Raw genomic sequence first — 16148 nt, 5'->3', positions numbered from 1 at the left:
CAGGACGAGGTCTACAAAGTGTTGAAGGTCTTATACCTTCTGCCTTTACCCTATCAGGAAGTATCAGCTGTCTTTACCCTATCAGGAAATCTCAGCACTCTTAACACAAGATCCTCAATATAATCATGTCTGAATACAATGTTGCAATGCAGAAGGAAACAAAAAAAATCACAAACCTTGGGTCTGGATCGTTTTCTTGTAAAGTGCTCCACCAAAAGTGTTGAAAGTATGCCCTCCATTTTCATTTCAGAGACACTGAAGGAACAGAAAAATAAATATATTTCCCGCTGACAGCTAGTAGTAACAGCTATTGCTGTTGAGATATTTATTCTTCCAAGGGAGTTGGAAAGACATGAAGATGGGATTAATTTGCTCATCAGACAAATTTATTTTTGCACCAATCTCATTATTTGTGAAATTAAAAAAATTTTTTTAGAGTATCCAATTCCTTTTTCCCCCCAATTAAGGGGCAATTTAGCACGGCCATCTTTGGGTTGTGGGGATAAGACCCACGCAGACACGGGGAGAATGTGCAAACTCCACACGGACAGTGACCTGGGGTCGAGATCGAACCCGGGTCCTCAGCGCCGTTTTATTTGTGAAATTCTACCATGTTATGATCACTCTTACCTACAGACTCATTTACGATGAGGTAATTTATTAACCTTGTCTCATTACCAGGTCCAAAATAGCCTGTTCCCTGGTTGGTTCCAGAACATATTGATCTGACAAATTGTTCCAAATACCTACACATCTACTGAATGCCTCTAGGCTTCAGCACCCGGGTCTCACTATCCCTGGCTCCCTCTCTTTTTTCATTAAAGGCCAGTACACCTCCTGCCTCATTGCACTGAATTCCCTTACTTAAAAAAATTCCTAGATTTAAGCACTCGGCTTCACTGCATTTTATGTGAATAAATGTAGGTTTTTTTGCTATTGTTATACCCCTCATTGTTTGCATCCTTGTACCCTTATTTCTAATTTGGTCAGCATTTTCTTTAAAATTTCTCTACTGTCTGCTTTTGCTTTTCTTTTAGTTTGCAGATTGCCCCTTTTTCCTCTTTTAACATCAAGTTATTCAACATCCAGTGTCAGGCTGTTCTAAATCCACGTTTCCTCATTAACTATGCATGTGTCTGGGGTACATTTAAGTGAAATGTACTGTACGACAATTATTGCGAAAGGTTAATGAAAACATCATGGATTAAAATGGTGGGGAGGAGGGGGTAATAGTGATAGCACTGATGATTCCATGCCATTCTCTCCTGGCAGCCTGCCAGGCACCAATCTCCAAGATATTTGAACTTAATCATAGCAGGAAGCCATCATCCAAGTGCCCGTGCCAGGCTTAAGCCACACTTGTCTTAATGAATCAGTGAATGAGCAATCACAGAGCTGCGAAATTGCAAGGCTGGCTGTGGAGCTTCTGTGAGCAGTTCACAAACAGAGCATAATGTACGCAATACAGCAAAAAGGGCGGTGGGGGAGTGCGGTGGAGACCCGTGCAACACAAGAGTATACTACCCGAGTTTTAAAATTTATATTCAATATAAGGTATTGTAAACTCAAAGCTGGCAAAATCATGAAATGAAAATTTTTCCCCAACACCAGGGGGAAACAATAATGGCGTTTCTCAACTGCTGTGCAAAAAGATTTTAATTGTAATTTTGATTAGAATTGCTAATTAAAAATGGTCATAGGCCACCCTGACCAGCAATAAGTGCAGCCTGAGGCAAAAAGCCAATGGCACTGACAGCAGCAGGATAGCAGGTGGTCTATTCTATTGACCTGCTCATCCTTCTTCCTGATTGGAGGAAATATGAAAGCAAGGCAGCAGTCCAGATTATTTAGTTACAGGCTCTGCTGATTTGTGCGTTTTGCTTCAATAAAACTCACACCTGAACAGGAAATGCATGTGCAACTTTAAATCTTGTGTGTAAAATAACATCAACAAATTTCCAGGTATACTCATCAACTCCAGATCACTGCTCCATTTAACACATCCTTTCCAAGGGTCTGAAAACCCTACAGCCTCATACCACCCCAGGACTTCCTTCCTACAAAGGGCATTTAGTACACATCCACAAACCATTATTTATTGATTTATTTTCTGTTCTATTCACTGTTGGTAATCGTCTGCCCAACTGGCTTTACTCTAGGGTTTTCAAATAAGCACTTTTAGCAGCTATCCTACACTCATTCACATTATTTACTTATTTAGGCATTTACTAGCTCACTTTTGCACAAATCCATGAACAACCACCCACACACAACTGCTGCTCCAAGCTGGCTTCAGTGATCTTTACACTGAAATTTTCCAATGTCGAGAGCCTGGAGCAAGAGTAAAAACAGGTAAAAATCCTGCCTACAAACTCCTCACTGATATATAAAGATTATAAGTGACTTGTTAGTTTTTTTAATAACATTCCAGTTAAGAGACTTTCTTTTGCATTTTATGCTGTTGCTATTAATAACCATTTCCACAAACCTCTGCTACTGACACAGCACATGATTGTTGCCATCAATGAGAAGCAGCTTTCCCCTCTTCCGCCCAAATTACTGACACCAACGCTGCAATGCTTTTGTAGCTTTCTCTTTGTTTCCCTTCACCCGGTAAATCAACTTAAACAGTACAGTGCAAGCAAATTGGGAGAAAAATTTAACTCCAAACAAATTAGCCACTTAGCCCTGTAAACATATTATTGTGTCCAGAGGGCAGATTTAACCCATGTACTTGAGTCACAGAAATTTGATTTCACTGTGAAGCTGCTTTCAATTTATTTTCATTCTGAACCTAAACTGCAGTTATCCAACAATTAATTGGGAACCAACAACATTCCTAAGCAGTTAGGTATGTGATTTTAGGCCAACCAGATAAACTTTATGGACTTCAAAAGCAGGAAGGCTTTGGATTGAGAAAGTGAAAGGCCAATTACATCAAGTTACTGGACAAGGCCACAACATTTATGATAATCATGTTCACTATGAAATAGGAATTTTGAATACATGGGAAAACTTAAAATATATTCCCTTTTCCAAAGGTAAACCAGATAACTTAAAAGATTACTGAAAAGTTTTGAATTTTCCCATTGCAAGATTACCCTCTGATGTACCTTTGCTTTAATGACTGTTATAAAGGGACCTTAAACAACGTAGACTACAGTGGACAAGCTATGCAGCAAACAGATGACAGCTGAGTTTACGATCAGTGCTAGGAACCATACATGCCTGACTCAGTGAATGAATGAGCGGACAGTGAAAGCTGATAAATTGCACCAATGATCCATAAAGGCAGTTTGCAGCATGGTGCAACACACGCCGTCAAAATAAATTGCTGTCCAGTATTATAAGCAGAGAATTATGGAGACAGTTCTGTCAATTTAATTTAAGATTTGGGCCAAAAACCCAGTGTGTAGTTTTTTTTGCCTGGTACAGAGGACAGTAACAGAATGCTTATAAAGGATTTGCTGTTTGCATCATCTTTGCAATATAAGTCGCTGACCAATACTAGTACAAGACTCCTCAACAAGCAGAGTTTACGAAATAACAATTAAATAACTTATGAAAACTGGTGTAATCACTTTTCAATATAAGCATTTGCTCAATGCTTAGCATGATTTTGTCAATCCAAAGTACACTTCTGATACAAATTTACTGAAGCTGTGATATTTTGGACTGGTGCTATTGCTAGTCAAAAGTATGGTAAAACAGTATTATATTGATCCCATTCCAGCAGATCAAATCGCTCTGGTCCTAAGTATGTCTATCAAAATGACCAAAAAAAAAGCTTGACAGACTGTGCAAAGTATGCAGCTCCATGGAATTCAAGGGCAGAAAACAAAACTACATTATTTTTTAAAAACAAATTTAAGTGTACCCAATTCATTTTTTCCAATTAAGGGCAATTTAGCATGGCCAATCCACTTCACCTGCACATCTTTGGGTTGTGGGGGCGAAACCCACTCAAACACGGGCAAAATGTGCAAACTCCACACGGACAGTGACCCAGAGCCGGGATCGAACCTGGGACCTCAATGCCGAAAAGTACATTATTTAAAGGATCATCATTTGTAACAGAGCTAAACCCATTCTTGATTCCTGACCCACCAGACTACGACCCAATTTCCAACTCCCTTCTCTGTTCCAAAACCCTTGAATGTGTTGCTTCCCAAATCCTGTCCTAGTATGACTGACATGTGACTCCAGACCCACACATATGATAGTCTCTTAATTGCCTCTGGAATGGCCCAGCAAGCCACTGAGTTTAAGGACAATTAGCAATGGGCAATACTAATGGCCCAACCAGCAACACCCAGAACAAATGAATTAAATTATTTTTGGATATGTTTTTTAAAAATAAATTTAGAGTACCCAATTATTATTTTTCCAATTAAGGGGCAATTTAGCATGGCCAATCAACCTACCCTGCACCCACACAGACAAGGGGAGAATCTGCAAACTCCACACGGACAGTGACCCAGGGCGTGGATTTGAACCCGGTCCTCAGCGCCGTATGCCGCAGTGCTAAGCACTGCACCACCGTGCTGCCCCGTTTTGGATATGTTTTAGTTAAATTTTTAACATTTCATACAAAATTACAAACCATACCAACAAATATCTTCAACCAAACATCAACGCAATACAAATCCCCCCACAACCTTCTAACAGTTAAAAGTAACCAATTCTCTGACATACAATATTTAAACTGCCCTTCCTGGTAGTACTCTTCCATCGACCCCCTCACGGTGTATTTGGCCTTCGCGAGGTACAAAAACCCGGTCAAATCCCCTAACTACACCCAGGCACTTGATGGTGTCGCCAATCTCCAGCCAGCAGGATACACCTCTGTGCCACCAACGAGGCAAGGTAAGGATATCCGCCCCCAGGTGTACTGCCTCCCTCCGACCCCGAACAGGAAAGAACTCTCTCCAATAAGGAAGATGGCGGCACCATCGGGAAACCCGGGAAAAGCCTCTTAACAAGCTCCGCACCGGGAGGTACCTAAACATATCCGAGCCCAACAGCCCAAATTTCTCCTTCAGCTCCTCCAGGCTGGCAAACCGCCGATCCAAAAATGAATCCCCCACTCTCTGTACTCCTCTTGCCCTCCATTCACCAAATATGGCATCTAATCTTGCCGGTTCAAACAAATGGTTAGCATAAATGGGAGCTAACATTGGAGCTGCCCCCAACGTCAAATGCTGGCGGAGTTGCCTCCATTTAGCGTGGACACCCGCCAACCGAAATGGCAACCCTCCCAATCTGGCTCCCTCCATGATCACCAACTACAAAATATTCACTCTTCCCTATGTTCAACTTGTAACTAGAGAAGGCACCGAAGCGTTGCAAAATACCCATAACATTCCCTATAGACGACCCCAGGTCCCTAATGTACAGCAGCAAACCGTCAGCATATAACACCTTATGTTCCACCCCACCTCTAATGACCCCATTCCATGCATTTGAGGCCCTCAAGGCAACAGTCAACTACTCAATTGCCAATGCAAACAACAAGGGAGACATCAGACACCTCAGCTTTGATCCCTGGTGCAATCGAAAGGGCCTGGAGCTCTGGTGTTGGTACAAACACTAGCAAACAGGGCCACATACAACAACCTCATCTACAACACAAACCCAGGACCAAACTCAAACCTCTCCAACACCACAAAAACGTACCCTCAACTCCACCTTCTCACATCCAATGATACAATTATCTCTGGTACCGGCCCAGAGAATGAGTGTGCCCCAAACTGGGATAATGCATCGTTTATGAAAAGTTAGTGTCAGATTTGGACGCCTACCAATTGACCTTGGGGGGGTGATACGAAATGTGTGTTGGACCCAAAGGTGGATCGCTCCAGGCCAAAATCGTTATTCCTGGCTGGGATGGCGAAGGTTTTGTCTGCACTTATGGAGGAGACGTGAGGGGCAGATCCGTGGCGGCTTACACATCCTGGGGAGAAGCAGTTCTTGTTTTTTCCTTTGGTACACAAGGTGTTTTTGAGGATTGATTATTTTATTATGGGTCGGACTCTTCTCGCAGCGATGAAGAAGACTGAGTACTTGATGGTGATCATTTGAGATCATGCCCCACATTGGGTGGACTTGGTGTTGGAGGTCGGTCGGGAGCACCATAGCGGGTGGCAGTTAGACGTAGGGCTGCTATCGGACTTGGGATTCTATGTGAGGATTACGAGGGCTATATGGGAGAGTGTAGAACATAATGATAATGGAGAGATTTCCCCTCAATTTTGTGGAAGGCGCTGAAGGTGGTGATCAGGGGAGAGATCTTAGTGCTGATCTGGTGGAGGAGTTTCTAGAGGTGGATCGTGGGTATGTAGAGACTGTAGCCATGTAAAATGGCTGCATTCCGATTAATCTGGCCAAAACCCAGTTTAAAATGGCTAACCCGAAAGACTGCTGGGAAAAGCAGCCAAGAAGACACAAGCAGGCAGCTGCAGACAGGTTCGCATATTCAGCTCTGGGAACGTAGCCCAGATCGATACTCAGGGCTATCAACAGCCCTTCAACCCAGGTATCCGCAGTTTCATTCAGGACTGTTTACACCTAATCAACTCAGACATCCACAGTTAAATCGGCTATCCCCGGGAACAATTGCAACGTATTAGCAATTGAATACCGGGCCAGACCTGTCGGCGCCTGCAGTGGCCGAAACAAAGACAGGTGAGCGACCACTCCCCGATCGAGGAATCGCCTCACCATTGGACACATCGACCCCAGAGACTGGGGACAGAATCCAATCACTTGGGACTCAGGGTTAAGGGCCGCCCCGGGAGGCGGGAAGCCCCTGGGCCCTATAAAAGTAAAGGTCCAAGTTCAGATCTCGCTCTCTCTCATCTTCGCCTGCTCGAGACCGTCGGAAGACCAGCCACCGGTAGCAGTAAGTTTGAATCCAACGATCGCTATCCGGTAGAGACACCTAGCCACCGACCTGTAGCAGCCTTTTGAATCCCGCGGGCCAGATTTGATTGGACAAGCCATTCGTTTCCCTGACCTGGTGGGCTCTTTCTAAGTTAAGTATTGGCCAGTAGTGATAGGTTTGTTATATAGAAAGTAGTATTAGGGTATTAATATTGCTTGTTGTATATAATAAATGACCGTTGTTTTAATCCTTACTAAGCGGTGTGCTGTGTTATTAATCATAACCTAAACTTGAACCACGTGGCGGTATCATAAAGATACCTGGCGACTCATGAGCAAAGGTGACCTAAACAGAGCAAATAGAATAAAGCTAGAAAGAGCAACAAGACCCGACCCCGGAGCTTTTGGTATGCAGGAAAAAAAAAACTGCAAATGCAGTTTGACTTGCTGTCCACTGACAGGACTGTGCGGCAATTGAGGCCGGCGAAAGGAGCGGTGTATGAGTATGGGGAGAAGGCCAGCCGGCTCTTGGCACACCAATTAAGGCGGCAGGGGGCGGGTGGGGAGTGTTCAGGTTGGGGATTTGGAGGGTAGAATGGTCTCTGCCCTGGAGAAGGTGAATGGAGTGTTTAGGGCTTTTTATGAGAGGTTGTATAGGTCGGGGCCGCCAGAGTGCGAACGAGGTATGGTAGAGTTCTTGGGGGGGTTTGGAGTTTCCCATGGTGGGGAGGATTTGCGGAAGGATCTGGAGGTGCCATTGGGTCTGGAGGAGATCCAGGCAGCATTGAAGCATATGCAGCCAGGGAAAGTAACCGCGGCCGGATGGATCTTCGGTGGAATTTTATAAGAAGCTTTGGGATCAGTTGGGTCCGTTGTTGCTGGGTGTGTTTAGGGACTCTTTGGCACGGGACACCCTCCCACAGACACTGGGGTAGACGTCCATCTCGCTGCTCCTGAAGAAGGATAAGGACCCCACAGAGTGTGGCTGGCATCCTCGGATCTCTCTGTTAAATGTTACTGGCCATGGTCCCTCCCAATTACCATATCAATCCCCCCCGATATACCATCCCCCATGATCCTAGCCTCCAGACAAAAATTCCCCCACCATCCTAGAAAAACAAGAACAAAAAACATAACACACTATTTTGCAACATTTACAGCCATCCCAACCCAACTTTCACATACAGGAAAAAATCTCACAGGCCCTCCCCACACAATCCCAGTCCTTGATGAAGGCCTCAGCCTTTCCCAGCATGTCGGAATAGTGATCCCAAATCCAGCGAAACTCTCAGCCTCGCTGTATTCACCGCCCTGAACCGCACACACATATTGTACAGCACCACCTTCGCCTTATTGAAGGTTGCCTGCCACTTTGCCAGTTCAATACTAATGTCCTGGTAGATCTGCACCATGTGCCCATCCCAATCGATGTTCTGACCCTTCTTGGCCCACTCCAGTCCTGCTCCTTCCTCTGGTAACTGTGAAATGATGATCACTGCCCACAGTGGCTCGTTTGGCCGCGGCTTCCGCCCCATAGCCTGATGTGCCCTGTCCAATTACAGAGCAGCGAACACTTCATCCCTGCCCACCAATTGAGAGAACATTTTGGAAAAATACTCTTGTTGGTCTTGGGCCCTCCACACTCTCTGGCAAGCTCACCACTCTGAGGTTCATGCGCCTCAACCTGTTCTCCAGATCTTCAACTTTGGCCTTCAGGCCCTTATTCCTGTCCGCCATGAGCAGCATCTCAGCTTCCAACGTGGCAAGCTGATCCCCGTGCCTCCTCCATGACCCTCAGTATCTTCCCTTGCTCCTTCACAGCTTTGGCAGTCTTGCCCAGCTGCTCTCATATCGGGCTCAACGCCTCCTCGATGGTGGCTTTAAACAATTCTTTAACCTCCTTCCCTTGTTGCTCAAAAAGGCCATCCATCTGTCTGCCAAACTTCTCCAACTCCTGCACCATCACCCCAGCCAGTGTTTCTAATGTGATGGGTGTGGCCACCTCCACCATCTTTCCCCCCCAGATTTCTTTGTCGGGCTACCAGGCGGGGATTTCTTTCCCATGGCCATTTTCGACTAGACTTTTGATATTCCTCAGTGACCTTTCCACCCCAATCTCTGGGTTAGAACCCAAAATCTCCCGAAAATAACAGGGCAAAAAGGATCAAAGTACTGGGATCGTGGTTGGAGCCACCATTTGTGTGACCTGCTTTCACATGCCGTCACCGCAAGTCCATCCCATGAATTAATAATAAAATTAAAAACATATTTTTTGCATTTTCATGTTTAATGGCTTCAAATCAGGTTTCTGACTTTGCCACAACACTGAACTGGCCTTTTCTAACGGCACAAATCATTGCGATGTATCAGCTCTCCCTCTCTTCCTAAACTTCAATGCAGCCTTTGACATAGCAAACAACACCATACTCCTTCCCTTTCTGTCTTCTGTTATTCTGGATTTGCATTCGTTTGGTTGCTCTCATACACGATTGTAGCCAGAACATCTCTGGCAATGATTTTTCTCCTTGCCCCAGTCAGTCAATTATTTCTAGAGTCCCTCAAGTATCTATATTTTGCCCCCTCCACTCCCTTATCCTTGCTATAAATACAAGTTACCAATAAAGGAGTCATGTACTGATGACATACACCATGACTGTTCCAAGGTCTTTGCATTGTCAGACTGATTGTTCAATGAGCTTCAACTTCTTCCAGTTAACTTTGAGGAAGACTGAAGCTGTTGTCTTTGGATTCTTCCATAAATTCCATATCCTCGCCACTGATTCCAGCCCCCTCTGCAAACATTGCCACAGGCCAAACCAGACTGTTTGTAATCATGACTTCTTAACCCTGAGATGAGCTTTCAATCCCACACATTCATAGAACATAGAAAAATACAGCACAGAACAGGCACTTCAGCCCACGATGTTGTGCTGAACCTTTGTCCTAGATTAATCATAGATTATCACTGAATTTACAGTGCAGAAGGAGGCCATTCGGCCCATTGAGTCTGCACCGGCTCTTAGAAAGAGCACCCTACCCAAAGTCAACACCTCCACCCAATACCAAGGGCAATTTTGGACATTAAGGGCAATTTATCATGGCCAATCCACCTAACCTGCACGTCTTTGGACTGTGGGAGGAAACCGGAGCACCCGGAGGAAACCCACGCAGACACGGGGAGGATGTGCAGACTCCGCACAGACAGTGACCCAAGCCGGAATCGAACCTGGGACCCTAGAGCTGTGAAGCAATTATGCTATCCACAATGCTACCGTGCTGCCCTTAAGAACAAATAAATCTACACTATATAATTTTACCGTAATCCATGTACCTATCCAATAGCTGCTTGAAGGTCCCGAATGTTTCCGACTCAACTTCTTCCACAGGCAGTGCATTCCATGCCCCCACTACTCTCTGGGTAAAGAAACTACCTCTGACATCCCCCCCTATATCTTCCACCATTCACCTTAAATTTATGTCCCCTTGTAATAGTTTGTTCCACCCGGGGAAAGAGTCTTTGATTGTCTACTCTATCTATTCCCCTGATCATCTTATAAAGCTCTATCAAGTCGCCCCTCATCCTTCTCCGTTCTAATGAGAAAAGGCCTAGAACCCTCAACCTTTCCTCGTAAGACCTACTCTCCATTCCAGGCACCATCCTGGTAAATCTCCTTTGCACCTTTTCCAAAGCTTCCACATCCTTCCTAAAATGAGGCGACCAGAACTGTACACAGTACTCCAAATGTGGCCTTACCAAAGTTTTGTACAGCTGCATCATCACCTCATGGCTCTTAAATTCAATCCCTCTGTTAATGAACGCTAGCACACCATAGGCCTTCTTCACAGCTCTATCCACTTGAGTGGCAACTTTCAAAGATGTATGAACATAGACCCCAAGATCTCTCTGCTCCTCCACATTGCCAAGAACTCTACCGTTAACCCTGTATTCCGCATTCATATTTGTCCTTCCAAAATGGACAACCTCACACTTTTCAGGGTTAACTTCATCTGCCACTTCTCAGCCCAGCTCTGCATCCTATCTATGTCTCTTTGCAGCCGACAACAGCCCTCCTTCACTATCCACAACTCCACCAATCTTCGTATCGTCTGCAAATTTACTGACCCCTTTCAACTCCCTCATCCAAGTCATTAATGAAAATCACAAACAGCAGAGGACCCAGAACTGATCCCTGCGGTACGCCACTGGTAACTGGGATCCAGGCTGAATATTTGCCATCCACCACCACTCTCTGACTTCTATCGGTTAGCCAATTCGTTATCCAACTGGCCAAATTTCCCACTATCCCATGCCTCCTTACTTTCTGCAGAAGCCTACCATGGGGAACCTTATCAAATGCCTTACTAAAATCCATGTACACTACATCCACTGCTTTACCTTCATCCACATGCTTGGTCACCTCCTCAAAGAATTCAATAAGACTTGTAAGGCAAGACCTACCCCTCACAAATCCGTGCTGACTATCCCTAATCAAGCAGTGTCTTTCCAGATGCTCAGAAATCCTCCTTCAGTACCCTTTCCATGACTTTGCCTACCACCGAAGTAAGACTAACTGGCCTGTAATTCCCAGGGTTATCCCTATTCCCTTTTTTGAACAGGGGCACGACATTCGCCACTCTCCAATCCCCTGGTACCACCCCTGTTGACAGTGAGGACGAAAAGATCATTGCCAACGGCTCTGCAATTTCATCTCTTGCTTCCCATAGAATCCTTGGATATATCCCGTCAGGCCCGGGGGACTTGTCTATCCTCAGGTTTTTCAAAATGCCCAACACATCTTCCTTCCTAACAAGTATTTCCTCGAGCTTACCAGTCTGTTTTATACTGTCCTCTCCAACAATATGGCCCCTTTCATTTGTAAATACAGAAGAAAAGTACTTGTTCAAAACCTCGCCTATCTCTTCAGACTCAATACACAATCTCCCGCTACTGTCCTTGATCGGACCTACCCTCGCTCTAGTCATTCTCATATTTCTCACATGTGTAAAAGGCCTTGGGGTTTTCCTTGATCCTACCTGCCAAAGATTGTTCATGCCCTCTCTTAGCTCTCCTAATCCCTTTCTTCAGTTCCCTCCTGGCTATCTTGTATCCCTCCAACGCCCTGTCTGAACCTTGTTTCCTCAGCCTTACACAAGTCTCCTTTTTCCTCTTAACAAGACATTCAACCTCTCTTGTCAACCATGGTTCCCTCACTCGACCATCTCGTCCCTGTCTGACAGGGACATACATATCAAGGACACGTAGTACCTGTTCCTTGAACAAGTTCCACATTTCACTTGTGTCCTTCCCTGACAGCCTATGTTCCCAACTTATGCACTTCAATTCTTGTCTGACAACATCGTATTTACCCTTCCCCCAATTGTAAACCTTGCCCTGTTGCAAGCACCTATCCCTCTCCATTACTAAAGTGAAAGTCACAGAATTGTGGTCACTATCTCCAAAATGCTCCCCCACTAACAAATCTATCACTTGCCCTGGTTCATTACCAAGTACTAAATCCAATATTGCTCCTCCTCTGGTCGGACAATCTGCAATTCTCCATCCCAAAGATTGCCTATATCCACATCCGTCACATCTACAGCTGAATTGCTCATCAATGCACAGTCTCCTCCAGATTCAAGTATTTAACAATCTACTAGTCGACTTCCGATCTTCAGCTCATCCAAAGCTCTGCTGCTTGTATCCAATCTGGCTCATCTTTGGTCCCTGTCTTGATAGCCTACATTGAGAGACGGTGGCATAGTGGTATTGTCACTGGATTATTTCCCCAATTTCTCTGTTCCTCTACTGCCCATTTATGCAACCACCCACCTTCATCCACCATTCACGCTGTCCAGGTTCTGGAATTCCATCTTAAACTCTCCACCTCCCTCTCCTTTTAAAAGGCCACTTTAAAACGCACCTGTTCATCCTTCCTAATAGCTCCATCTTCCTTTATTGTCTAATTATTTCTTTGGGACCTTTTTATATTTTCAATGTAATATACAGCTGCCTGCTGTTATATAAATTGGGTGTGAAAATTCAAACGGATTCCTAATACAAAGACTCCCTCATTCTACTTTGCTTTAGTATCAGGCCAGATCCAGGCGCTGAATTCAGGCAACTGTCATCATAACTGTAGTGTAAACGTAGTCTTAGATACATCTCAATTCTAAAATGCTACACCATTTGAGCTCATTGCTGTTATCATCAACTGGAGAAGTTTCAATTTCTGTTCAATTATTTTTCTTCTTTGAGCAACTAACTATCCACAAAATAGTACACAACATTTGATATTGGAAAGGAACAAGGTTAGGGAAACCTCACCCAATAATAATAATAATAATAGCTTATTGTCGAAAAGCCCCTAGGTTTGGTTGTGCCTAAAGTCAGCACTTGGCATGGACAATAGTTTCACTTCACCACTATTTTCCAACATAGCCATCTCTTACATTGAAAATTAATCAAAACACAAATTCAGCAAAAAAGAACACCGGGCTTAGGACAATATCGAAATATTTGACATTATTTATTACATGCAAGGATACAACTTCCAATTCAACTATTATTTTAGTTTATACAGAGTGCCGAGTTTTCTATTTAGAAGGGCTTCAATAGACATGAAAAGTTGATTTGAATAGCGACTGGACTGTTCTTTATAATTTTCAAACTAAATTTCACACCACTGCAACCGATCATGCACCAGATTCTGAGTATTCCAGTCTTAACCACAAGGCTGCTAACCAGCTTTGTCAACTGATTAAATGTATTTCTGGAGGCTTCATCACACGACTTGCCTCCAGTCATTCATGGACCAATATGTTCACCTTTGTGATGTACTGCATTCCTACACCAATTGGAAAGCAAAAAGACTCATTATCCAATTGGATGGGGCATGACCATCATCCCAACAGCCTTTCCCCCCCTCGCCATTTAAAAAAAAACTTTTTCATCTGGTAAAGAGAAAAGTTCAAAGACAATTAAAAATATATATTTTTTAATGCCGCTGTGATTTATCTCTAGGATTGCACTCAGCAGTGATTGACCTTCAACTCCTGGAATCACCAGGCCAATCCTGGAGATTTGGCAACTCTATTGCTGACAGGTCAACAAGCAGTAAGTAAAGTCACCATAGACCCAGATGACAGTAGGCTGCTTTTCCTTATGAGGGGGAAAAGCTGCCTGGTGATGATTTAACCTGAGGATCACCACACCTCAGGCAAGGGGCAGGGTTGAGATGAATAACCTCAGCCACCTCGGAAATTGAACCTACGCTACTGGCCTTGCTCTGCATCACAAGCCAGCTGTCTAGCCAAGTGATCTAAACCGGCCTCCAATAAACAAGCAATCATAGCAGAAAAGGGATACTCCACCATATAAAATAACTTCAATTAATTAAAAAGTTGAATAAAACAGTACCAGAAAAAGGAAAATGTATTTGTTCCTTCCGGTTTGATATTACTGACCTGATATGGTGAGACACAAGAATATTTGCATATTCTGCTTCGGAGGGAGTGAGGAAAAGGAGACTACTTCCACAGGATCCAATCCGGGCTGTCCGTCCCACTCGGTGAACATACTCTGCAGGGGAGGTTGGAACATTATACTGTAACATAGAAAGAAGAAAAATGCTTTTTAATATTTATTCATTCCCCAAAACAAGGCTAAGTGGGGTTAAAGCTTTCTCTTTTTCTGAAAAATGGGACAAATTTCCAATGCTTCCAGCCATTCCAGGTGGTAAGTTGGCCACTGCCATGTCAATGAGGCCACTGACATGGTCTCATTCTGCCACGGGTGGACAGCGAACTGAAACCAGCAGGTTCCTGCAGGTAGTTATAATCCTCCAATGGTTTTTGAAATGTGGACTCTCTACAGAAATGGAAGAACCAATTGCAACAATGGTCCTCAAGCATCTAATGAATCCACACCTTCTGGGGCATCAAAAAGTTAATTACTATATCTGTAGGGCAGCACTTGAGTGAGTGTGTGTGTGTTATGTATATGTGCCTAATGGCTCAAGAATTGAGAAGAACTTGTTTCAATTACCATGCCTTTATGTTCTGAAAGTGCTGTCCTGAAGCAATGTGAGCAGATAATTGCTGAAAAGGCCATGATCAAGAGTAAGTCATTTGATACCTCAAATCTGTTCCTCCATTCAATTAGATCCTGTTTGATCTGCACTTCAAGTCCATTTACCCACCTTTGCCACACATTCCTCTAATAAGCTTATTTAACAAGAATCTTTTCTGCTCAGTCTTGAAAATTTCAACTGATGCAGCAAATCCCCAAATAAGAAAAGACACAAAGGTTAGTTACCCCACTGAAAGGAAAATATGAAACCTATTACATGAAGAAACTGACAGCATATGGCAAACCAGTGGAGAGAGAACCTGGAAGGTGTTGGAATGCAGAGAATTATCAATTTATTTATTTTACATCTGTTCTACGATCTGCACATTGATATGATATTGGGAGAGGCAAGTGCAGTATGCTTGTGTTGTTTCTTTCGAATTATCCAATTCATCCCATTCTCCTATTCTTACCCCATAATCCTGCAGTTTCCCTTTTCAAGCATATGTCCAATTCTTAACACATGTATACAGCATATCCATGTCACTACTGGTACAAGTAATTACAATATTATACTCAAATAGATAACTATGCTTCGGCACTCAATGTCCTTCTGATTCCTTTAGTTAAATAGGAATCTAGTGGGTTCACCAGATAAACTGGAAATCAACACCTACCTGAGCAGCAACTATCATCCCATCTCACTATGAAGTTGAGAAATAATGAGATAGTGAGACTTTAAGCACTGTTGAGGAAGGTGCAACAATGGTGAGGTTAATGAAGGGTCAGCTGGGTAGAGGTGTAACATGCCAAATTCCCCTCTTGTTGTTGAATGACACTAAGCCCTGGTGGGCCTGGTTTTGAACCAAGGTTGCTAGAACATCAGCACTGCATTTCAAGGTCAGTTGTGCTTACACACACTGTTTGAAGATAGCCTGTGTAGCACAGGGGAATCCAATACCTGTGTCCTCATCGTTTCACACAAATGACATTAATGCAGGCAATGGTTCTCTCCATGTAATCTGAATTGACAAGTGTTGCAACTGATTATACCAAGAATCACAGCAACTCCAAAAAAGGATCAAAAGAATGTCAGAATGATTTGTATTTAAAACAAATGAAATCAGTTTGCTTTTAAGAAACTACAAGGAGCAATTTTCATTCATGACCTACATCAATGGTTTTAATTATGAAGCTC

At 43.7% G+C, this 16148-nt stretch overlaps 1 protein-coding gene across 1 annotated transcript in view; it reads right to left on the bottom strand.

The window, feature by feature from the left end:
* ddx31 (DEAD (Asp-Glu-Ala-Asp) box polypeptide 31) overlaps positions 1–16148 on the bottom strand; it is a 127168-nt gene that overhangs the window by 55610 nt on the left and 55410 nt on the right. The window contains exons 16-17 of the mRNA XM_072488583.1: positions 14347–14486; positions 177–255 (exon numbers count right to left, since the gene is read on the bottom strand). Of these exons, the coding sequence (XP_072344684.1) occupies positions 177–255; positions 14347–14486 (219 nt within the window). The remainder of the gene's footprint in view (positions 1–176; positions 256–14346; positions 14487–16148) is intronic.

The sequence above is a fragment of the Scyliorhinus torazame genome, chromosome 22 (genome assembly GCF_047496885.1).
Source record: "Scyliorhinus torazame isolate Kashiwa2021f chromosome 22, sScyTor2.1, whole genome shotgun sequence".
Lineage (NCBI taxonomy): Eukaryota > Metazoa > Chordata > Chondrichthyes > Carcharhiniformes > Scyliorhinidae > Scyliorhinus > Scyliorhinus torazame.
This window is presented reverse-complemented; position numbering and strand designations above follow the sequence as displayed.